Raw genomic sequence first — 24,298 nt, 5'->3', positions numbered from 1 at the left:
AATTAACTGTTCTGGTGCCCTTGGATCTCAGTGCTGCCTTCGACACTGTTGACCATGAAATTTTACTGGAGAGATTAGAAAAATGGGTTGGCCTCTCTGGCCCAGTTCTGAACTGGCTTAGAACCTACCTCCAGAACAACCAGTTTTTTGTGTCCATTGGAGACTTTGCCTCGGACAAAGTGGGTATTATGTGTGGGGTACACCAAGGTTCGATTTTTGGACCACTACTGTTTAATCTTTATATGCTTCCACTCGCATGTTCTACTACTACTACTACTACTACTACTACTACTATTACTTTCGGCTGCTCCCATTAGGGGTCACTACAGAGAATCATCCATTTTCATCTCTTTCTGTTTTCTGCATCTTTCTCTGCCACACCAGCCACCTGCATGTCCTCCCTCACTACATCCATAAACCTCCTCTTTGGCCTTTACTTATTATTATTATTATTATTCTATTACTTACTTGCATGTTATACTGAAACACAAAATAAAATTACCATAATTATGCAGATGATTCACAACTGTACATATCACTATCTCCTGATGACCTGAGATCCCATACATTCCCTAACTAAGTGTATTGATGATATTAATCTGTGGATGTCAGACAACTTTTTACAACTGACCAAAGACAAGACAAAAATATTCATTTTTAGTGCAAAGACTCAGAGACAGAGAATTGCAGCTCGTCTCAGCTCTCTGTCTCTGGAGTGCAAAAGCAAAGCTAGAAATCTGGGCGTAATCATAGACAGCGATCTAAATTTTATGAGCCTTATCAATCATCCTCACGAGATCAGGGGCTTTCTATCAAAATCAGACTGAAAAATTAATCCATGCATTTATAACATGTAGACTAGACTACTGTAATGGACTATTCACTGGCCTCCCAAAATCAGTTGTGCAGCAGCTACAAGCTCTAAGTGGCCTTGCACCTCAGTCTATAAAGACATGCTACTTAGATACAAACCGGCAAAAACTCAGGTCCAAAGGTGCAGTGGTCTCTTAACCATCCCTTGTGCTAACTCTAAAGCAGGGGAAGCTGCCTTTTTTATTTACGCCCCAAGTAGATGGAACACCCTGTCTGAGGACCTGAGAGAGGCCCCCCACACTGAACACTTTTATAAGCAGGTTAAAAACCTTACTTTTTACAACAGCCTACGACTAAGTTCTTGGCGTGTGTGAATGTGTTTGTATATTTTGATATTTGTATATTCTGCTCTGATTCCTGTATAACTGCACTAACAACTATTGATGTGCACATTTATTTTCTACATTTGCACTTTTAAAGATCGTTTGGATTGCATTGTCATCTTTTTAAAGCACATTGTGTTGCCTATATATAAAATGTGCTATACGAATAAAGTTTGTTGTTGTCGTTGTCATTGTTGATACTGACCATAAAACTGACACTGTTGAATGGTCTAATGTGCCCAGGTACTTGGCGTTTGACTTCCACAAAGAGTGCAGCCGGATGAGATGGGAGCGTCTCCAGATCTTGGTTGACGCTGTAGCCGAGACCCAGGATGAGTACAGGTAACAAAGCATTGTGTACACTGAATTTTCAAACCCACTTACTAGTCTTCAAACCTTAACAATGTGGGAAAAAAAACGTTTCCCCCTCTTCTGATCTGTCTCGTCACCACCCCTCTGTCTCTTCTTCTCTTTCTCTTTTTCACCTTGTGTGTGTCTGTCACTCTGCCTCTCTGCAGCTACTTCATGGTGAACACAGAGGGAAAGACTGTGGCCCTACAAAAAGGTACATTCCGCAGCAACTGCATGGACTGCCTGGACAGGACAAATGTCATCCAGAGCCTTCTGGCCCGCCGCTGCCTCCAGTCCCAGCTTCAGGTAACCACACTACAACAGACCAAGAATCTGTAAAGCGTCACCCAAACTTAAACCCCATCCGGACGGGAGTGGTTTCTCAGGGGGAGGTCAGGGTTTTTTCGTGTAACACAAATGCACCAGTGATTTTCATCCCACTCGAATCAGCAATGTCTGTTTTTCACACACCTCCTTGGTGAAAATGATGGAGCAGATTACGTACTGTCCTTTGTCAAACTCGGGGGTACTCTGAGAAACATCATGCCGTCTGTACAGAAATCTTTGTGGACATTTGTTACTGCGAATACGTTTTGACTGCTATCGGATACCATAGGCCCATTTTATTATTTGAATTGTCCTAAAACCGATTTTCAAGTCAGTGTTGGAATTTGGGTTTGCTGTAAACAGAAATTAAAATGAACATCTCCTCCCCTCTCCAGTGCTGAAGTTTAGCCGCCTTCTTTGACATGTTGGCTGTCATCTTTACATGCATCATTTTTACCCCAGCTGCATCCCGACAAATTCCCCCTATGGTTACATTAATGTGCGGATTTGGGTTGAGGGTTATATTGAAACAGTGGTTGAGGTTAGATAGTAGATATGTTAGTGGTTAAGTTTAGGTTGTCATTGTGCTGAAAGACATGTAGTTTGTCAGAATATACCTGGGGAAAAAATAACACTATACCCAAGTCATCACGTGACGCACACATTGGAGACTAGCCACTCCTACCCGCGTCATACTAGGAAGAAACTACAGCGATTTGGTCACCATCCGGACAGGTACATTAAAAGACAGATGTCCTGTGTTATTTATTACATCTCAGATATGGTTTGAGAAACTGCTCCCATCCAGAAAGGGCTTTAGTCACTTGTTCGTGTGTGTTTTCTAAATGTTCACAGAGGATGGGAATTCTGAATGTGGGCCAGCGAATTGACGAGCAGGCTGATTTTGAGAAGATCTACAAGAATGGTAAGCCACCTGTCCATGGCTGATCCTTGTCCTGTACAGTCAGTAACTGTGTCATGGAAACTTGACTGCAGTGTCTGAAGGTGTCACATGCTGACTTCTGTCTGCGTTTGCTTTCTAACCAGCATGGGCTGACAATGCTAATGCATGCGCTGTACAGTATGCAGGAACTGGAGCCTTGAAAACGGACTTCACAAGGTACAGTAATGCCATCACCTCACCCACACCCACCTTCACACTGAGAGACAAATCACGTGTAGAATGTACTGTCCAGCGGTAGGATGGTTTCGGTTGCTTGTTTGGTCTGCCGTTTTAACTGCTCTTTACTTTTTTGTACATCAGGACAGGGAAGAGGACCCGATGGGGCCTGCTAATGGATGGCTGGAACTCTATGATCCGCTACTACAAAAACAACTTTTCTGATGGCTTCAGACAAGTATGTACAGTTTTCACAAACATTAAAGCCACTGTCATTCCCGAAGCATATTTCTTTGGCAACCCTCCAAAAAGTAATTACATTCAAAGTTCTTGTGGTGCTAAAGTTAAGCCAACGATGGCCCAAAAATCACTGTAAACATATACAAGAATTTTCTTCAGGAACAACATAGAAAATCATGAAATCATTAGCTCTTGATAATTAGTTTAATGTGTTTCGGCATCGCATGTTATGGTCTCTACAAAGTAGAGATCTAAACACAGGCATAACAAGCAGTTTCTACATCACGCATAATATAAGCGCTATACTTTTTGAGCCACATGTCTTGAAAACAGTAAAAAGAACAAAACAAATCCCAAATTTAAACAGCCTTATCAAAATTATTCATAGTTCATAACTTAGCATCTAATAAACATTGAATTTGTATTCATTATCACAACAATGGCTGTAACTTTTAATAGTTACAGGTCAAACAAGTGCAAACTTGTTTTCAAATTAATAATAATGGTAATAAATTATTAACGTTTATCATTAAGATAAATTCAAGCAGAGGGAGGGGGAACACAGGATGACATACAAGAGTGGAGAAAAGTGCTCACAGGTGGACTATATCTTATGTAGAAGGCACGATCTGGAAGGGATTGGAGACTGCAAGGTGGTGACAGGGGAGAACGTAGCTAGGCAGCATCGGATGGCGGTTTGTAGGATGACTTTGGAGACCAAGAAGAGGAAGTGAGTGAAGGCAGAGCTGAAGATCAGATGGTGGAAGTTGAAGAAGAAAGACTGTTGTGTGGAGTTCAGGCAGGAGGTAAGACAGGCACTGGGTGGTAGTGAAGAGTTGCCGAATGGCTGGGCAACCACTGCAGAAATAGTGAGGGAGACAGCTAGGAAGGTACTTGGTGTGTCATCAGGACAGAGGAAGGAAGACAAGGAGACTTGGTGGTGGAATGAGGAAGTACAGCAAATTATACAGAGGAAGAGGTTGGCAAAGAAGTGGGATAGTCAAAGAGATGAAGAAAGTAGACAGGAGTACAAGGAGACACGGCGTAAAGCGAAGAGAGAGGTGGCAAAGGAAAAGGCATATGGTGAGTTGTATGAGAGGTTAGCGACATGATCACTGGCCAGAGGATTTGCGGCCAACAGGTGACATTTTGCAGGTCCCTATCGGCCTGCAATCAGCCAGTATGAGTGGCACCTGTGTACTGGTTGGCCTGTGATTATGTGCTCCTGTCTTGGTCTGTGATCTGGGCTCTCCCATCTCCTGATTGGTGCTTTGGTTCACCTGCGCCCAGTCTCCTTGATTAGCCTATGATGTTGTGCACCTGTGCTGGGGTCTCTTTGACTGTGTGTTTTGCAGACATTCAGGGTCGAGTCTTGGAGAGGCTTCATGTTGGTCTGCGGAAGCTCTTGTATCCTGAACCCTCATCTGCCTCCTCTGTGTGAGAGAGTGTTTTTGCTAAGCTCCTGTTTTCCTGAACCCTCATCTGCTTCCTTTGTGTGAGAGTGTTTTGCTGAGTTTTTGTATTTTATATTTATTCGAGTTTGCTTTATTGCCTGCCCTGTTTGGCACTAGTCTTTTGTTATTTTGTGTTTTGCTGAAGCCCAGTAAAGAGACTTTGTACTTTACCAACTGCCTCTGCCTCTTCTCTGCAATTGGGTCCAAATACACGGCGTTACAGCAAGACTCGACCAGACATGGACCCAGCAGAGTTAGAGCAGTTGCGCACCACCATTACCACCCAAGGTGCAGTTCTGGGCGAACGGCACTCCAAGCTGCAGTCGCTGGAGGCAAGCATCCGCTCCATCTCCAGGTCTGTTGGAGCGATCAAGCCCACGCTTCAGCAGCTGACAGCGGATTGCTCCCAGCTGCAGCAGGTCCAGGCTCAACAGCAGCAGATGATGGCCGTCATCACCTGCCTCACCACTGCTCTCCAGCAGCTACAGCCCACCCAGACAGCACCACCTGTGTCAGCAACGCCCAACCTGACCACCTCTACTGACCAGCCTTCTACTCCATACCGACTCCCAGAACCGAACCTGCCCCCCCAGAGAACTATTCTGTGAACCTGAGACCCGCTGCCAGTTCTTGGTCCAATGTGAGCTAGCCATTGGGGCTCAGCCCTCCAAGTTTGTAAACGAGACGGCTAAGGTCTCGTTTATTATACAGCTCATGTCTGGACATCCCTTGACATGGGCCACTGCTTTGTGGGAACAGCATGCGCCCACCTGCCAGTCCTGCCAAACCTTCATGGAGGAGCTGCGCCGAGTTTTCGACCACCCTGTGATGGGACAGGTTGCAGCCAAGTGACTACGGCCTGCGACAGGGAGGAGAGACAGTAGCTGACTACACTGTCAAGTTCCACACGCTGGCAGTAGAGAGCGGATGGAACACTGCCTCCCTCCTCACCGTTTATCAACACAGACTGTCGGAGGACATTAAAGATGAGCTGGCCGCCAGGGAGCAGCAGGACGACCTGGAGGAGCTCATTAAACTCGCCATCTGAGTGGACAATCGCATCCGTGAGCGGCAGAGGGAGAAGAGGGCTCGGGGCGCCCATGGGTCTCAGCTCAGTGCCTATGCCACTCAGCCTACTGTCCGTTTTTCGGTGTCTGCAGCAGCCTCCCTTCTGCTGGGAGCAGAGGAGCCCATGCAGATCGGCGGGGCCAGTCTGTCAAGGACGGAGTGCGTCTGCCAGATGAGAGAGGGCTGCTGTTTGTACTGCAGGGAGGCTGGCCACTTCGTCGCCCACTGTCCCAAGGCTCCAGCAAAAGACAAGATCCGCCAGTAGCCGGTGAGATTCTGACTGGTCGAGTCTCCATGCCTCCTTCTCCCCAGCCCTGTATGTTGTTGTCCGCCATTGTTTACTGGGGCTCTCAGGCTGCCGCCGGTAACCTGCTAAACATTGCCCAGGCCCAGGAGTGGGGCGTCCCTACCCGACACTTGGAGGAGGCCATTAACGTGACAGCCCTTGATAGCCGCCCTCTGGGGTCTGGCAAGGTCCGGCTTTGCACCATCCCTGTCACATTGGTCCTGGAGGGGAGTCACTGGGAGGAGATCTCCCTGCACCTCGTCGACTCACCTGCCTATCCTCTGGTGCTGGGGTATCCTTGGCTGGCCTTACACAACCCACAGCTGGATTGGACCGCAGGTCGGCTGGAGGGGTGGGGCCCTCTCTGCCAGTTTTTCCACCTCAAGGATCCTCAGGAGAAACCCCGGCACACAGTGTCAGTGGAGACCAAGCCTGTTGACCTAGCCAATGTTCCCCCTGAATATGCTGGCCTGACAGGAGGTGTTCAGTAAGAAGCGGGCAATCGTCTTTCCTCTGCACCGCACCTATGACTGCGCTATTGAGTTCTGTGCCGGCACTAGCCCTCCTCAGGGACACCTGTACTCCCTCTCGGCTCCAGAGACTGCTGCCATGGAGCAGTATATTAAGGAGGCCTTGGAGACGAGATTTATCCAGCCATCGACTTCCCCAGCAGCTGCTGGATTCTTCTTCGTGGGGAAGAAGGATGGCACACTTTGCCCCCTGCATAGATTACTGACCCGTGAATGCCATCACCATCAAGAACCAGTACCCTCTCCCTCTGCTGGCCACCGCTTTTGAACATCTCCGAGGGGCCACCATCTTCACCAAAATCGACCTGCACAGTGCCTACAACCTGATCTGGATCTGAGAAGGGGACGAGTGGAAGACGGCATTCGTCACTCCCATGGGCCACTACGAGCATCTGGTGATGCCGTTCAGCTTGGTGAACGCCCCAGCCGTCTTCCAGGTGCTCATCAACGATGTCCTGCGGGAAATGCTGGAAAGGTTCGTGTTTTTTATATCTTTACAGTATCCTTGTGTTTTCCCAGACCCGTCAGGAGCATGTCCGCAGGGTCCTGAAGAGGCTGCTGCAGCACCAACTGTTCGTCAAACCGGAGAAGTATGAGTTCCATGCCACCACAGTCTCCTTCCTGGGCTCCATCCTCTCCCCCTCCGGCATGTCAGTGGATCCAGAGAAGGTGCGAGCTGTGTCGGAGTGGCCCCAGCCCAAACAGTGAGGCAGGGAAAGCAATTCATGGGCTTTGCCAACTTCTATCGCAGGTTTATCTGGGGCTTCAGCACCATCCTGGCTCCGATAAATGACACCACCAAGAAGAAGTCCTCCCCGTTCCGCTGAACCCCCCCAGGCGGACCGGGCCTTTACCCGGCTCAAACAATGCTTCACATCAAGCCCGTCACCATCCATGCTGACCGGCGCTGCCCTTCATTGTGGAGGTGGATGCGTCGGAGGTGGGCATTAGGGCCGTCCTGTCCCAACGAGTGCCCGCGGATGGTAAGCTCCATCCGTGTGCCTTTTTCTCCTGGAGTCTCAACCCCACAAGGGAGAAATTATGACGTTGGTGACCGGGAGCTGCTGGCAGTAGTGCAGGCTCTGAAACAATGGCGGCACTGGTTGGAGGGCTCGGGGCATCCGTTTGTGGTTTGGACCAACCACAAAAACCTGTCCTACATCCACAGTGCCAAACGGCTGAACTCCTGGCAAGGCAGGTGGGCTCTTTTCTTTAATAGGTTTGACTTTGTATTGTCTTACCCCCCGGGCAGTAAAAACACCAAAGCCGACGCACTGTCTCGTCAGTTTGATGCTACAGGACGAAGTGCTGAGCCCAAGCCCATCCTGGCCCCATCCCGCATCATTGCACTGGTCCTGTGGGGGATTGAGACCAAGGTGCTGGCTGCACAGCGCACTGATCCATGGCTTGGGGGCAGCCCTCAGGACTGTCTGTATGTGCCCCCTACAGTCCGGCCACAAGTCTGGTGGGCCATCCAGGAGAGTGGAGGACTCTGGAGTTCGTTGGCCGCAGGTTTTGGTGGCCAACCATGCAGAGGGACGTTTCCTCCTTTGTGGCAGCCTGCATCGCCTGTGCCCAGCAGAAGTCCCCACGCCAGCATCCGCCTGGCCTGCTCTGCCCATTGCCTATCCCACGTTGGCCCTGGTCCCACCTGTCGATGGGACTTCATCACCGACGTCCCTCTACCGAGGGGAAGTCGTCATCCTGGTCGTCATGAATCGGTTTTCCAGGGCGGCGCAGTTCGTTGCTCTGGCCAAGCTCCCGTCTGCTCAGGAGACCGCAGTCTTGATGATGGAGCATGTGTTCCACGTGCATGGCTTTCCTCGTGATGTGGTGTCAGATCGTGGTCTTCAGTTTGTCTCCCGTTTTTGGAAGGCCTTCTGCTCCCACCTCAGGGCCACTGCCAGCCTCTCTTCAGGCTTCCAAAAGTCTCTGTTGTCATCTTAGACAAGGGATGTGCATCAGGGATGAGAGGCGAGAGTCTGACAGGTGGCTCTGTACTTGCTTTTTATTATATTGAGATGTGAAAATCCCTTCTCACATGCAGCACTGCTCAAGGGCAGTGTAACAGAAGGACTTTATGAATGTTGGAGCAACTATCTGGATTACCTCACTGTGTTGACCAAGTCAGAAACAGAGGAGGCTGCCAAACGTTTTCCTGCTTGCTTTAAACACATCCATTCTCTTACTGTGGAGTCTCTGTCAACAGACAAGCTGGCCTCATATTTCTGGGGGATGTTAGTAAGTGTTGTGTTGCCAAAACTGTGGAGGTCTTGCATTTCTTGAGGCCAAGTTGAAGGATCAAAAATGAAAAGTTGATCGTATGACTTAAGAGATTCATATCTGCTTTCAAACTCATGAATTAGACCTCTCAATACATCAGCCTCACCCCTGTCAGCAGCAGCATTTGAAACAGTCTCTTTCCTGTACTTGCTTCACTGTCAAGCAGTAGTGTCAGCTGTCCAGCAGTAACCATGAGCTCATCTTTGCATTCACCAATAGTCAATTTATCTTGTTGGAACCTGAGGGAGGTGAACTGTGACATGTTTCCATGGTCCAGCATGTTGGCTAGGAAACACTGAAAACCCTCTGTGCAGATACGTTTTAGGTCACTGTCATCACTTCCACCCTCAGTCCAATGGGCAGACGGAGTGAGTGAACCAGGATCTGAGACCATGCTGCGCTGTCTGGCTGCTTCCAACCCATCCTCCTGGAGCTCGCAACTGCTGTGAGCGGAGTATGCGCACAACACCTTGCAGTCCTCCTCAACTGGCATGTCGCCGTTTTAGTGCCAAATGGGGTACCAGCCGCCACTGTTCCCGGACCAGGAGGCTGAAGTGGGGGTTCCAACAGCAGCCGACTTTGTGAGGTGGTGTGCGTGGACCTGGAGGAGGGCCCGGGCTGCGCTGTTACGTGCCAGGTCCAGGTATTCTCAGCAGGCCAACCGACGGCGGCGGCCAGCGGTTTCCTTCCAGCCGGGGGATAAGGTGTGGTTGTCGTCCAGGGACCTCCCACTGCAGGTGGAGAATTGAAAGCTGGCTCCATGCTTCGTGGGTCCATTCGCCGTGGTGGCACAGGTCAGTCCAGTCTCCTGCCATTTGCAATTGCCTGCTTCCATGCGGGTCCATCCGGTGTTCCATGTATCTCTCCTGAAGCCTGTCTCCTCCCGTCCCACCCCCGCCTCCTCCTCACCGGATCGATGGGCTGCCTGCCCACACAGTTGGGAGGATTCTGGACTCCCACCAGGTGCGTCACAGCATCCAGTATTTGGTGGACTGGGAAGGCTATGGGCCGGAGGAACGGTGCTGGGTTCCGGCGCGGGATGTCTTGGACCCGACCCTCATCCACAGTTTCCAGCGCCGTGGGCCAGGCTGTGGGTACATCAGGTCCCATCCCTCGGAGTGGGGTAGTGACACGATCACTGGCCAGAGGATCAGCAGCCAACAGGTGACATTTCCCTATCGGCCTACAATCAGCCAGTATGAGTGGCACCTGCGTACTGGTTGGCCTGTGATTATGTGCACCTGTCATGGTCTGTGATCTGGGCTCTCCCATCTCCTGATTGGTTCTTTGGTTCACCTGCGCCCAGTCTCCTTGATTTACCTATGATGTTGTGCACCTGTGCTGGGGACTATTTGACTGTGTTTTGCAGACATTCGGGGTCGAGTCTTGGAGAGGCTTCACGTCGTTCTGCGGAAGCTCTTGTATCCTGAACCCTCATCTGCTTCCTCTGTGAGAGAGTGTTTTGCTGAGTTTTTGTATTTTATATTTATTCGAGTTTGCTTTATTGCCTGCCCTGTTTGGCACTAGTCTTTTGTTATTTTGTGTTTTGCTGAAGCCCAGTAAAGAGACTTCGTACTTTACCAACTGCCTCTGCCTCTTCTCAGCAATTGGGTCCAAATATGCGGCGTTACAGTTAGACACTAAAGAAAGAGAAAAAGACTTGTACCGATTGGCTAAACAGAGGGACCGAGCTGGGAAGGATGTGCAGCAAGTTAGGGTGGTCAAGGATGTGAGAAGGTGGAAGGAGTACTTTGAGGGGCTGATGAATGAAGAAAATGAGAGAGAGGGAAGGTTGGATGATGTGGGGATAGTGAATCAGGAAGTGTGGTGGATTAGCAAGGAGGAAGTTAGGGCAGCTATGAGAAGAATGAAGAGTGGAAAGGCAGTTGGTCCTGATGACATACCTGTGGAGGCATGGAGGTGTTTAGGAGAGATGGCAGTGGATTTTTTAACTAGATTGTTTAACACAACCTTGGAAAGTGAGAGGATGCCTGAGGAGTGGAGAAGAAGCATACTGGTACCGATTTTCAAGAACAAGGGAGATGTGCAGAACTGTAGCAACTACAGAGGTATAAAGTTGATCAGCCACAGCATGAAGATATGGGAAAGAGTAATAGAAGCTAGGTTAAGAGGAGAGGTGATGATTAGCGAGCAGCAGTATGGTTTCATGCCACGAAAGAGCACCACAGACAGGGGTGCAAGTAACTTTTTTGGTCTGGTTCTCAAGAGAGCACCCGGAGATGTTGCTTGGTACTCGGTCTTTACGTGGCACGGTTATTCTACAAGCTGTCGTCATCACTACCCTCCGGACTGCTCTCCTCACTGTCTTCCTCTTTCAAACATAGCAGATGAAGATGTAGGCCTACTTCTTTCTCCCTGATTGAGTCTGCGCTTAGCTGTTTGCATCCATAAGTCAACAGCTGGCTTCAGGTCAAAAGTCTCTGTTGTCATCTTAGACAAGGGATGTGCATCAGGGATGAGAGGCGAGAGTCTGACAGGTGGCTCTGTACTTGCTTTTTATTATATTGAGATGTGAAAATCCCTTCTCACATGCAGCACTGCTCAAGGGCAGTGTAACAGAAGGACTTTATGAATGTTGGAGCAACTATCTGGATTACCTCACTGTGTTGACCAAGTCAGAAACAGAGGAGGCTGCCAAACGTTTTCCTGCTTGCTTTAAACACATCCATTCTCTTACTGTGGAGTCTCTGTCAACAGACAAGCTGGCCTCATATTTCTGGGGGATGTTAGTAAGTGTTGTGTTGCCAAAACTGTGGAGGTCTTGCATTTCTTGAGGCCAAGTTGAAGGATCAAAAATGAAAAGTTGATCGTATGACTTAAGAGATTCATATCTGCTTTCAAACTCATGAATTAGACCTCTCAATACATCAGCCTCGCCCCTGTCAGCAGCAGCATTTGAAACAGTCTCTTTCCTGTACTTGCTTCACTGTCAAGCAGTAGTGTCAGCTGTCCAGCAGTAACCATGAGCTCATCTTTGCATTCACCAATAGTCAATTTATCTTGTTGGAACCTGAGGGAGGTGAACTGTGACATGTTTCCGTGGTCCAGCATGTTGGCTAGGAAACACTGAAAACCCTCTGTGCAGATACGTTTTAGGTCACTGTCATCACTTGTAGCCGCTTGAATTTCAATGGCAGGTAACAGCCTCCATATTTTCAACAGAGTCTCTTGTCTCCGTGCAGACCATCTGATGTGGTGAAACTTTGCTAGTTTCACAAAGGCAATGCCAGTCTCATAACATATCTTTTTTAATTGTTCTGTTCTTTTTGTGCCCCGTCTCTGTAAATAAAAGTTCAGCAACTTGACAACGGAGCAATTAAATGGCTCACAGTATGGTACCATGTGATCAGCTGACTTTGTGCAGTCCTCGAGGGTGTGGGCAGTACACAGAATTTGCACATGGAATCCCCGATCGTCACCATCTGATGCAATTTGGGAGCATCCCCATTGTAAACTCCAACATTGACTGCTGCTCCGTCTGTTTACACCGAGACCAACTTCGTCTTCCACTGATCCCCTAAACCACAAGTATGGAGGAGCTGCTCCAGTCCGTTCACTGTGTCCTGTGCCGGTTGGTTCCCACCCAAATTAATTAAACCAAGGAAATCCGAGGTAAACTCTCCGTAGCTAGACACAGACACAATGTACACAATTTCCTGCTCCACTTGTGTTGTGTCTTCTGATCCATCAAAGAGCACGCCCCAAAATTCAGCTGCCTTCAATTTTTCACTCAATTCTAAACTGAATGTGTATGCGATGCTCTATGATGCGGGTCCCCCCTTCTCGTGATGCACTCCTGACATTAACTCCAAGCCTCTTGAAAAGATCAATATCCTCCTCATATGAACGCATTGGGCGTACATGGTTGGCTTTGTGAAAGGCCAACAGAACAATATGACACAGTGCTTGATGCTGTTCTTCATTCAGTTTGTCCTGCCACGTGTCAAGAGGGAGAGGGATGTCTGAGCCTGGCTGTACCTGTTATCAATAGTTTGCACTATGTTCATGTGCTCTTTACTCTTCTCATGCTTTTCAAAAGCTGGATGACGGATTTTTTTCTCCCTATATACAAACCCCAATTCCAATGAAGTTGGGACGTTGTGTAAAACGTAAATAAAAACAGAATACAATGCTTTGCAAATCCTTTTCCACCTATATTCAGTTGAATACACTACAAAGACAAGATATTTAATGTTCAAACTGATAAACTTTATTGTTTTCTTGCAAATATTCACTCATGTTGAATTTGATGCCTGCAACACGTGCCAAAGAAGCTGGGACAGGGGCATGTTCACCACTGTGTTCCACCACCTTTCCTTTTAACAACACTCAATAAGCATTTGGGAACTGAGGACACCACTTGTTGAAGCTTTGTAGGTGGAATTCTTTCCCATTCTTGCTTGATGTACGGCTTCAGTGGCTTAACAGTCCGGGGTCTCCGTTGTCATATGTTGTGCTTCATAATGCGCCACACATGTTCAATGGGGGACAGGTCTGGACTGCAGGCAGGCCAGTCCAGTACCCGCACTCTTTTACTACGAAGCCCCGCTGTTGTAACACGTGCAGAATGTGGCTTGGCATTGTCTTGCTGAAATAAGCAGGGACGTCCCTGAAAAAGACGTCGCTTGGATGGCAGCATATGTTGCTCCAAAACCTGTATGTACCTTTCAGCATTAATGGGGCCTTCACAGATGTGCAAGTTACCCATGATGCCATGGGCACTAACACCCCCCATACCATCACAGAAGCTGGCTTTTGGACTTTGTGCTGATAACAATCTGGATGGTCCTTTTCCTCTTTAGCTCGGAGGACACGACGTCCATGATTTCCAAAAACAATTTGAAATGTGGACTCGTCAGACCACAGCACACTTGTCCACTTAGCGTCAGTCCATCTCAGATGAGCTCGGGCCAGAGAAGCCGGTGGCGTTTCTGGGTGGTGTTGATATCTGGCTTTGGCTTTGCATGGGAGAGTTTTAACTTGCACTTGTAGATGTAGCGACCAACTGTGTTAACTGACGATGGTTTTCCCAAGTGCTCCTGAGCCCACGTGGTAATATCCTTTACACAATGATGTCGGTTTTTAATGCAGTGCCGCCTGAGGGGTCGAAGGTCACGGGCATTCAGTGTTGGTTTTGGGCATTGCTGCTTACGTGCAGAGATTTCTCCGGATTCTCTGAATCTTGTGATGATATTATGGACTGGAGATGATGAAATCCCTAAATTCCTTGCAGTTGTACATTGAGAAACGTTGTTCTTAAACTGTTGGACTATTTGCTCACGCAGTTGTTCACAAAGTGGTGAACCTCGGCCCATCCTTGCTTGTGAACGGCTGAGCCTTTCGGGGATGCTCCTTTTATACCCAATCATGACACTCCCCTGTTTCCAGTTAACCTGTTCACCTGTGGAATGTGCCAAACAGGTGTTTTTTGAGCATTCCTCAACTTTCCCAGTCTTGTGTTGCCCCTGTCCCAGCTTCTTTGGAACGTGTTGCAGGCATCAAATTCAAAATGAGTGAATATTTGCAAAAAACAATAAAGTTTATCAGTTTGAACATTAATATCTTGTCTTTGTAGTGTATTCAATTGAATATAGGTCAAAAAGGATTTGCAAATCATTGTATTCTGTTTTTATTCACGTTTTACACAACGTCCCAACTTCATTGGAATTGGGGTTTGTACAAGATGGTTGTGAGACCAGCTATGTTGTATGGTTTGGAGACAGTGGCACTGATGAAAAGACAGGAGGAGGAGCTGGAGGTGGCAGAGTTGAAGATGCTAAGATTTTCATTGGGAGTGATGAAGAAGGACAGGATTAGGAACGAGTATATTAGAGGAACCGCTCAGGTTGGACGGTTTGGAGAGAAAGCAAGAGAGGCAAGATTGAGATGGTTTGGACATGTGTGGAGGAGAGATGCTGGGTATATTGGGAGAAGGATGCTGAATATGGAGCTGCCAGGGAAGAGGAAAAGAGGAAGACCAAGGAGGACGTTTATGGATGTGGTGAGGATGGACATGCAGGTGGCTGGTGGGATAGAGGAAGATGCAGAAGACAGGAAGAGATGGAAACAGATGATCCACTGTGGCGACCCCTAACGGGACCAGCTGGGAAGTATGAATAGTAGTAGTAGATTAAGATAAATTTATTTATCCGTGTGAGGAAATTAGTGCTCTGCATTTCACAGGCAGCCACAGTGTCAAGGACAGACTCCATTTCTAAGTCCAGTGGCAGGAGTACTAACATGCATGTCTTTTGATGTGGGGAAAACAGGAACCTGGAGGAAAGCCACATGAACATGGGGAGAACAAGGAAACTCCGCACAGAAAGACTCAGTCGGGTTTAAAACCAGGGCCTTCTTGCCTTCAGGCAACAGCGAAGTGGTTCACCTAAACTAATGAAATGTCCTTCATCAAGTGTCTAATAGGGCTTTCTCCCCGTGGAACCCATCTGCGTCAGTCTAGTACCATCTGCTTTGGGTGGGTGTGTGAAAAACAAGTATATTTACAAGAAGATTGCTGAAAGACTTGCCACAGCATATATAATTTGAACACCAGACCAGTGAATGGCCCAGTGTTTTCATTTTACTGTTATCAGCCCTTTTAATATCACACTATACTATTAATGTAGCTTCATTTTCTCACCTGCAAAATCTGGTGTCTTTCCTTCCAGTCTTCAGTCCCAAGGTGTTGCAAAGACATTTAAAAGTTATCTGACACATCCTGAACTCCAGTTTTGCCACCAATCTCTGTTGTTGAGCATTTTCACTGTGCAGTATCCCACCAAATGGAGGATTGCTCTTTCACCCACAGTGCTCCATCTACATGGACACTGATGGAAACATTTTGAACAAGAAGAATAATATCCTTCTTGACCATGCCCTTTGGAAAAGGGCCTGGGATTGATACTGCATCCATGTTTATAAAATTGATCTAAGGAATAACTGAGCTGAGCCAGAAGGCAAAGCTCTCAATTTACCAGTCAATCTTCGTTCCAACCCCCACCTATGGTCCTGAGCTTTGGGTAGTGACCGAAAGGGTGAGATCAGAGATACAAGCGGCTGAAATGAGTTTCCTCTGTAGGGTGTCTGGGCTCAGCCTTAGCGATAGGGTGAGGAGCTCGGACATCCGGAGGGAGCTCAGAGTAGAGCCACTGCTCCTTCACATCGAAAGGAGCCAGTTGAGGTGGTTTGGGCATCTGATTAGGATGCCTCCTGGGCGCCTTCCTTTGGAGGTTTCCGGGTATGTCCAACTGGGAGGAGACCCCGGGGTAGACCCAGAACCTGCTGGAGGGACTACATGTCCATTCTGGCCTGGGAATGCCTTGGGATCCCCCAGGGGGGCGTTGCTGTGGAGAGGGACATCTGGAGTGCCCTACTTAGCTTGCTGCCACTGCGACCCAACCCCGGAGAAAGCGGCTGAAGGTGAGATGAGATAAGATCTAAGGAATAACCATTGGAAAGTCCGGATGCTCTTCCTGGTTGTTGCTGTGTTGAATCAACTCAAGTGATCACAAAGTAACAAATCACCAAAATTCCGGAATTCAAGCGACGCTTCTAGTGTGAAAGCTCAGAGGAACTGTTTGCATGGATCCACATCCATGTGGCTACAATCCATCCGGAACAAAGTGGACAAGTGTGAAAGCATGATACATTTGGAGAGAAATCCACATTAATGCATGTTTGCTATTAACGTATATTATTTATCAAGGCAGCAGACATACAAATGCTTCTCTTGTCTGCAAAGTTGACCAGCTCTGGACATAAGATTGTAGAGAGACTACAAGCTATGTTTTGCGCTACATACCAGCAGTATGGTTAAAAGAAAAAGAAGAAGACCAAGTAAAAGATCGAGGGGCCAAATAGAGGAGGACATGAGGAGGGTTAGACTGCAGGAGAGGGACGCGTCAGACAGAAAGCTATGGAGGGCACAAATCTGCTGTGGCGACCCCTGAGAAATGGAAGAAGAGACCAGCAGTATGATTAGATCATTGTTTTTGTTGACGTTGCTGACACCCATGGTAATGGGTATCAATGAGCCAATGCTGAATATAAAAACACGGTTGAGCATGGGTTTTAAATTTCAGGGTTGTAGCATCATTTGGCAAAGGGTTGGTCTACCATATCTGTTTGCTACCCAAACAGCTTCACTTCTTCCAGTTTGTAGCTCCCTGCCTTTTATTTTGGCATTTGGCAGAGGATCAGAAATGTTATGTGCCATAAAGCTTGTCCTGAAAAAGACCTGTCATGCAGTAACTACTAAAACAAGCCACTGTAAACGCAGCCGTGATTTACATATAGGAGGTATTTGCAGATTAGCTACCAATAAAAATAAAGTATCGAAAATAAAACTTTTTTTGCATGTAAATCATCATGATTTTTGTTGAGACTTGGTAATAGAACGGACACAAAAGAAGACCCAGCAGAATCTAACCTCTTCGGTTTCATTCTAGGATTCCATTGATCTGTTTCTGGGCAACTATGCTGTTGATGAATTAGATGGGCCTTCTCCGTTCGGCATCCAGAAGGACTGGAAGTTCCTCACAGTTAGTACTCAGCATTTACTCTATAGTAGCACTTTTTACAGCGCACATGACCGATCCCTCCAGCATTTGAAACTGTACACATAAATCTCAACGTTTCAATCTTCCTCATGCAGCTCCCCATCATTATGGTGGTCGCGTTTTCCATGAGCATCATCTGCCTTCTTATGGCCGGTAAGCTCTCATCTCGTCTGCTCATGTATTTCTATACCCGTCTGTGTGTTGTACGCTGTTCTGATCACTGATCGTTGTTCTTCCACACCAGGCGACACGTGGACCGAGACCCTGGCGTACGTGATGTTCTGGGGTGTCGCTGGCGCAGTTACAGCTGCTATCATCTTGTTTAATGGGCAAGACTTTGTAGATGCCCCTAAGCTGGTTCAGAAGGAGAAGATGGATTGAATATATGTTTGTGTGTGAGGCAGCTGGACCCAGCCAACTCATCGACCTTATCGTCATCATCTTCATCATCATCCTTTCTGCTGTTTGCTCTTGGACTGAACTTTTCACTGGTTTGCTGTCCATACTTATATCCACTCATATTTTGTGCCCCCCGCCCCAAAAAAGAAAAACGATTCTCAGCTTGCAAAAAAATACATAGCCTCTGCTCTGCAACTGTACAAGACACATTCGTTCTGCAGATAGTTTACATTTTATTTTCACCTTTCCTGTGGTCAAGTGGTTATAAAGACACCAGGGAGCAGTCTTGTCAGTGCAGCAGCGAGCTGAGGGCTTTTATTATGTACAGAGGGTCTTTGATACTTGATTAAGGAATTTGGCATTTTTCTGTTTGCACACTATATTATCATTTACATAATGCTGAACAGTTGTGCACCTTGTACATGAATTTGTGTTTCCTTGAAGTATTTGTACACCATCGTTAAAGTACAATGTGAAACATATTTTAAGGTGTACATTTTTAAGGCACACAATCAATTGAGGAACAGGATGCGTTTACAGTTTTAACAGAAGTTTCATTCCAAGACGAGCATGATGTATTTCAGGTAGTGGCTAATGGAGGGTGAGCACTTGAACAAGGGCATGTTGAAACAGATCTGGAACCTGCTGGTGGTCTACATAGTGGGCTTGGTCAGCAGTCTCCACACCTTACAACTAGCAAATGCTATGGAGCTGCTATTCGACAAAAGTACCTGACTCTTATCTGGGGTGGGGAATACGTGCAGAGACTGTCTTCTCAAGAACTTGATTGTGCAACATACTTGGAACGTATAATGGTTCTATGTAGGTAAGTGCTTACTACTTCTCTAACCATCTGCAGTTTGGAGAACTACGAAATGAGTTGCTCACATACATGACCATGTTACTAGTGGTGAGAGCACTTCAACCAGGAGTCATATACACACACACACATATATATATATATATATATATATATATATATATATGTGTGTGTGTGTGTGTGTGTGTGTGTGTGTGTGTGTGTTGTTCTACTTAGAGTTTTGAGATTGTGCTGTTCTTGACATAATAAATGTATATGAAATATAATGAACTATAATGAAATATAATGGTTTTAGGGACTTGGAGAACTTTCCCCTCAGGGAAGAGGGTGTAGATGTTTGAATCTGTTGTATTTTCATGACGGATGTGTTTTGGATTTCAAATTGTTCACTCGGAATGATTCACAATTCAGTGTTTTGGGGGCATTTGTTTTCTTTTTGTTTGAGTTCACGTTCCATGCCATTGAGGCTTGAAATTATTTGTCTTCACACTTGCAGAGTCATTCCTGTCATACGAACTTCACCAACACGTAGTTTAGACCAATATATAACAGCAATTTAAAACAAAAATAAGTGTTGATTTGCTACTTTTTCAAATATTCGGGCAAAATGATTATATAATTTGCCATTAATGATGAACCATTTATAATCCTACTTTTCGGTGGACAACTGATGACCAACATCATCAGAACTTACACAGCCGCTCATTTTCTACCTTGTTGTTTGTTCATTTAAATCAAAAGACCAGGAGCATAATATTGCAACGTCTGTAAATTTTATCTCTGTAATTACAGGTTTAATGTAGTTTGTATATGGAGCTGAGGGGATTATTTGAGGTTGGCGTGGCGTGTCAGTAGATGGAAGGTGGGTCCTGCATACTGACACAGCTCAGACAGCCTTTAGTATAAAATAATGTAACAAGTTGATTTGTCGGAGACCACTTCTGCAAAAACCCACTTAAGTTTTCTGAAAGTCATAAAATCAGTTAGTTTGGGTCCCCTGTGAAGACTACTATATTTTTCTATTTACATTTTTTTTGTTCTAATTATGGGCAAAAACCCATGTAAAACTCTTGACGTCAGATATAAAGTGACCTCTGACATGACTCACCATGTGTCTGCAGACCTGACATGACTCACCATGTGTCTGACATGACTCACCATATGTCTACAGACCTGACATGACTCACCATGTGTCTGACATGACTCACCATATGTCTACAGACCTGACATGACTCACCATGTGTCTGACATGACTCACCATATGTCTACAGACCTGACATGACTCACCATGTGTCTGACATGACTCACCATATGTCTACAGACCTGACATGACTCACCATGTGTCTGACATGACTCACCATATGTCTACAGACCTGACATGACTCACCATATGTCTGCAGACCTGACATGACTCACCATGTGTCTGACATGACTCACCATATGTCTACAGACCTGACATGACTCACCATGTGTCTGACATGACTCACCATATGTCTACAGACCTGACATGACTCACCATATGTCTACAGACCTGACATGACTCACCATGTCTGACATGACTCACCATGTGTCTGCAGACCTGACATGACTCACCATGTGTCTACAGACCTGACATGACTCACCCTGTCTGACATGACTCACCATGTGTCTGCAGACCTGACATGACATGACTCACTGTGTCTGCAGACCTGACATGACTCACCATGTGTCTACAGACCTGACATGACTCACCATGTCTGACATGACTCACCATGTGTCTGCAGACCTGACATGACTCACCATGTGTCTGCAGACCTGACATGACTCACCATATGTCTTACATGACTCACCATGTTCGCAGACCTGACATGACTCACCATGTTTCTGCAGACCTGACATGACTCACCATGTCTGACATGACTCACCATGTGTCTGCAGACCTGACATGACTCACCATGTCTGACATGACTCACCATGTGTCTGCAGACCTGACATGACTCACCATGTGTCTGACATGACTCACCATATGTCTACAGACCTGACATGACTCACCATGTCTGACATGACTCACCATATGTCTACAGACCTGACATGACTCACCATGTGTCTGACATGACTCACCATATGTCTACAGACCTGACATGACTCACCATGTGTCTGACATGACTCGCCATGTGTCTACAGACCTGACATGACTCACCATGTGTCTGACATGACTCACCATGTGTCTGCAGACCTGACATGACTCACCATGTTTCTGCAGACCTGACATGACTCACCATGTCTGACATGACTCACCATGTGTCTGCAGACCTGACATGACTCACCATGTCTGACATGACTCACCATGTGTCTACAGACCTGACATGACTCACCATGTCTGACATGACTCACCATGTGTCTGCAGACCTGACATGACTCACCATGTGTCTGATATGACTCACCATGTGTCTGCAGACCTGACATGACTCACCATGTGTCTGACATGACTCACCATATGTCTACAGACCTGACATGACTCACCATGTGTCTGACATGACTCACCATATGTCTACAGACCTGACATGACTCACCATGTCTGACATGACTCACCATATGTCTACAGACCTGACATGACTCACCATGTGTCTGACATGACTCACCATATGTCTACAGACCTGACATGACTCACCATGTGTCTGACATGACTCGCCATGTGTCTACAGACCTGACATGACTCACCATGTGTCTGACATGACTCACCATATGTCTACAGACCTGACATGACTCACCATGTGTCTGACATGACTCGCCATGTGTCTACAGACCTGACATGACTCACCCTGTCTGACATGACTCACCATGTATCTGCAGACCTGACATGACATGACTCACTATGTGTCTGCAGACCTGACATGACTCACCATATGTCTACAGACCTGACATGACTCACCATGTGTCTGACATGACTCACCATATGTCTACAGACCTGACATGACTCACCATGTCTGACATGACTCACCATATGTCTACAGACCTGACATGACTCACCATGTGTCTGACATGACTCACCATATGTCTACAGACCTGACATGACTCACCATGTGTCTGACATGACTCGCCATGTGTCTACAGACCTGACATGACTCACCATGTGTCTGACATGACTCACCATATGTCTACAGACCTGACATGACTCACCATGTGTCTGACATGACTCGCCATGTGTCTACAGACCTGACATGACTCACCCTGTCTGACATGACTCACCATGTGTCTGCAGACCTGACATGACATGACTCACTATGTGTCTGCAGACCTGACATGACTCACCATGTGTCTACAGACCTGACATGACTCACCATATGTCTTACATGACTCACCATGTGTTTGCAGACCTGACATGACTCACCATGTGTCTGCAGACCTGACATGACTCACCATGTCTGATATGACTCACCATGTCTGACATGACTCACCATGTGTCTGCAGACCTGACATGACTCACCATGTCTGACATGACTCACCATGTGTCTGCATACCTGACATGACTCACCATGTCTGACATGACTCACCATGCGTCTGCAGACCTGACTTGACTCACCATGTCTGACATGACTCACCATGTGTCTGCATACCTGACATGACTCACCATGTCTGACATGACTCACCATGTCTGATATGACTCACCATGTGTCTAACATGACTCACCGTGTGTCTGCAGACTTGCAGCTGCTGAGTACTCGTGTCAGGTGTTTGCTTGCTGTGGAACATGTACATGAACTTGTTTCTCTTCAATGCTTTGATCTCTGAAAACATATTTAAATTCCAGTGGTTTCTTCAATTGTCAATAAACCTGACTGAACTCAACTGCATGCTGGTATTCTTTTTGTTTGTTTGTTTGTTTACTCAAGCCAATAAATAACACAGTGGAAGAACAGACTCATAATCAAATACGGAGTCTGAATGAAGTTAATGGTCCTGGGCAAAATCAAACTAAACAATTTAAAATATATATATATATAAATAATGCATACGTCAAACTGTCATAGTTAATATAGATAACAGATGTTACGGCCAGCCTAGTTGTTGTCCCTCACCAGACCGAGGGATGTAACAACAGAAAATGGCAAAAGTCCTTTGGATGATTAACTATGAAACGGTTCAACCTGTGGAAACGTAACTCTTGAACTTTGCTCCAAGCCTAAAACAGCAAAATATTTCTCTCTCTCCCGCATACACACACACACACACACACACACACACAAACACATACATACATACATACCGATTTCATTATTGTCAATTCTGCAAAATACTAGAAAACGTAGTTGCTGCTAGACTAGACGAATTCATTGAGCAGCACAATCTGCCGACTGATAGCCAGTACGGGTTTTGACCAAACAGTTCCACAACTGTGGCGCACATTGAATTAATTGAAGAAATACCTAATTGCATAGACCAAAGAAAAGTTTGCTGTGGGAATATTTTCGACTTAAAAAAGCTTTTGACACTACTGATCACAACAGATTAATAGGTAAATTGGAAAGGCATGGTATCGGAGTGGTGGTGCAGAGTTGGCTAAGAAGCTATTTAAGTAACAGGCAGCAGTTTGTAATGATAGGTGAACATGAATCGTCATGCATGGATATTACTTGTGGTGTACCCCAGGGCTCGGTTTTAGGCCCAAAACTGTTCATTCTGTACTTGAATGATACATGCAAGACATCAAAAATATTGAAATTTGTTTTATTTGAGGATGACATGAATATAGTTTGTTCTGGTGAGAATGTACAGCAGCTTTTGGAGGCGACCACGATAGAAATGGAAACATTGAAACGGTGGTTTGACAAAAACAAATTATCCTTGAATCTGGACAAAACAAAGGTTATGTTGTTTGGAAATTATAAAATAAACACCAAAGTAAAAGTAGTGGTCGACAATGTCCACCTAGAAAGAGCAAATGAAACTAAATTCCTAGGTGTGATGCTAGACCACAGAATCTGCTGGAAACCTCACATGTGTGCGAGCAAAGCTGCAAGGAGCACTGCATCATGGGAAAAACAAGTCACATTCTGGATCATAAATCATTACACGCTCTGTATTGTTCGTTTATTTTACCATATGTGATTACTGTGTGGAGGTATGGGGTAACACCTACAACACCACCCTACACCCATTATGTATACTACAACAAAGAGCCGTACGGATAGTTAATAATGTAGGATATCATGAACACACCAACAAGCTATCTTTAAAGTCAAGCATGTTGAAGTTCAGGGATTTAATAGAATTTAACACAACACAAATAATGTTCAAAGCAAGAAACAATCTACTACCCAGTAACACACACAAATATTCCCAGATAGAGAAGAGGAATATAATGTGAGAGGGAAATTAAACTTCAAGAAATTATGTGTTCGAACACCTTTGAAGAGCATGGGCATTTCAATCTGGGGTAAAGTTGTGGAACAGTCTGAGCATGGAACTCAAACACAGTACAAACATTACGCAGTTCAAGAAGAAGTACACAGGTCTATATAACAGAGGTCTAGGGCCTCTGGCTTCCTGGACTGGTGACAGAGCATGTTGGGGGTACACAACCACAGATGAACGAAGGGAGCCAACACCGGACCTGGTGTTGGCTCCCTTCCTTGGAATCAACTGACGTGAGGGCCTACTACCCT

The 24,298-nt window shown here is 46.3% G+C and overlaps 1 protein-coding gene and 1 long non-coding RNA gene across 2 annotated transcripts in view; one reads left to right on the top strand and one right to left on the bottom strand.

Annotated features, from left to right (window-relative positions):
- The window catches only part of sacm1la (SAC1 like phosphatidylinositide phosphatase a), a 36,483-nt gene extending 16,690 nt beyond the window's left edge, over positions 1–19,793 (top strand). The window contains exons 13-20 of the mRNA XM_056298125.1: positions 1,440–1,538; positions 1,715–1,853; positions 2,730–2,799; positions 2,922–2,994; positions 3,139–3,232; positions 17,324–17,416; positions 17,530–17,587; positions 17,679–19,793. Coding sequence (XP_056154100.1) covers positions 1,440–1,538; positions 1,715–1,853; positions 2,730–2,799; positions 2,922–2,994; positions 3,139–3,232; positions 17,324–17,416; positions 17,530–17,587; positions 17,679–17,815 — 763 coding nt within the window. The 3' untranslated portion in view covers positions 17,816–19,793. The remainder of the gene's footprint in view (positions 1–1,439; positions 1,539–1,714; positions 1,854–2,729; positions 2,800–2,921; positions 2,995–3,138; positions 3,233–17,323; positions 17,417–17,529; positions 17,588–17,678) is intronic.
- Positions 19,682–21,728, bottom strand: LOC130128519 (uncharacterized). The gene is made up of 3 exons (XR_008811915.1): positions 21,649–21,728; positions 21,522–21,600; positions 19,682–19,776 (listed from the first exon to the last, which is right to left on the bottom strand). It is a non-coding gene; the product is annotated as an uncharacterized LOC130128519 (long non-coding RNA).
- Between the last annotated feature and the right edge of the window lie 2,570 nt (positions 21,729–24,298).

The sequence above is a fragment of the Lampris incognitus genome, chromosome 18, assembly GCF_029633865.1.
Source record: "Lampris incognitus isolate fLamInc1 chromosome 18, fLamInc1.hap2, whole genome shotgun sequence".
In the NCBI taxonomy this organism is placed as follows: Eukaryota; Metazoa; Chordata; class Actinopteri; order Lampriformes; family Lampridae; genus Lampris; species Lampris incognitus.
The sequence above is the reverse complement of the archived record's forward strand: the minus strand, read 5'-3'. Positions and strand labels throughout refer to the sequence as shown.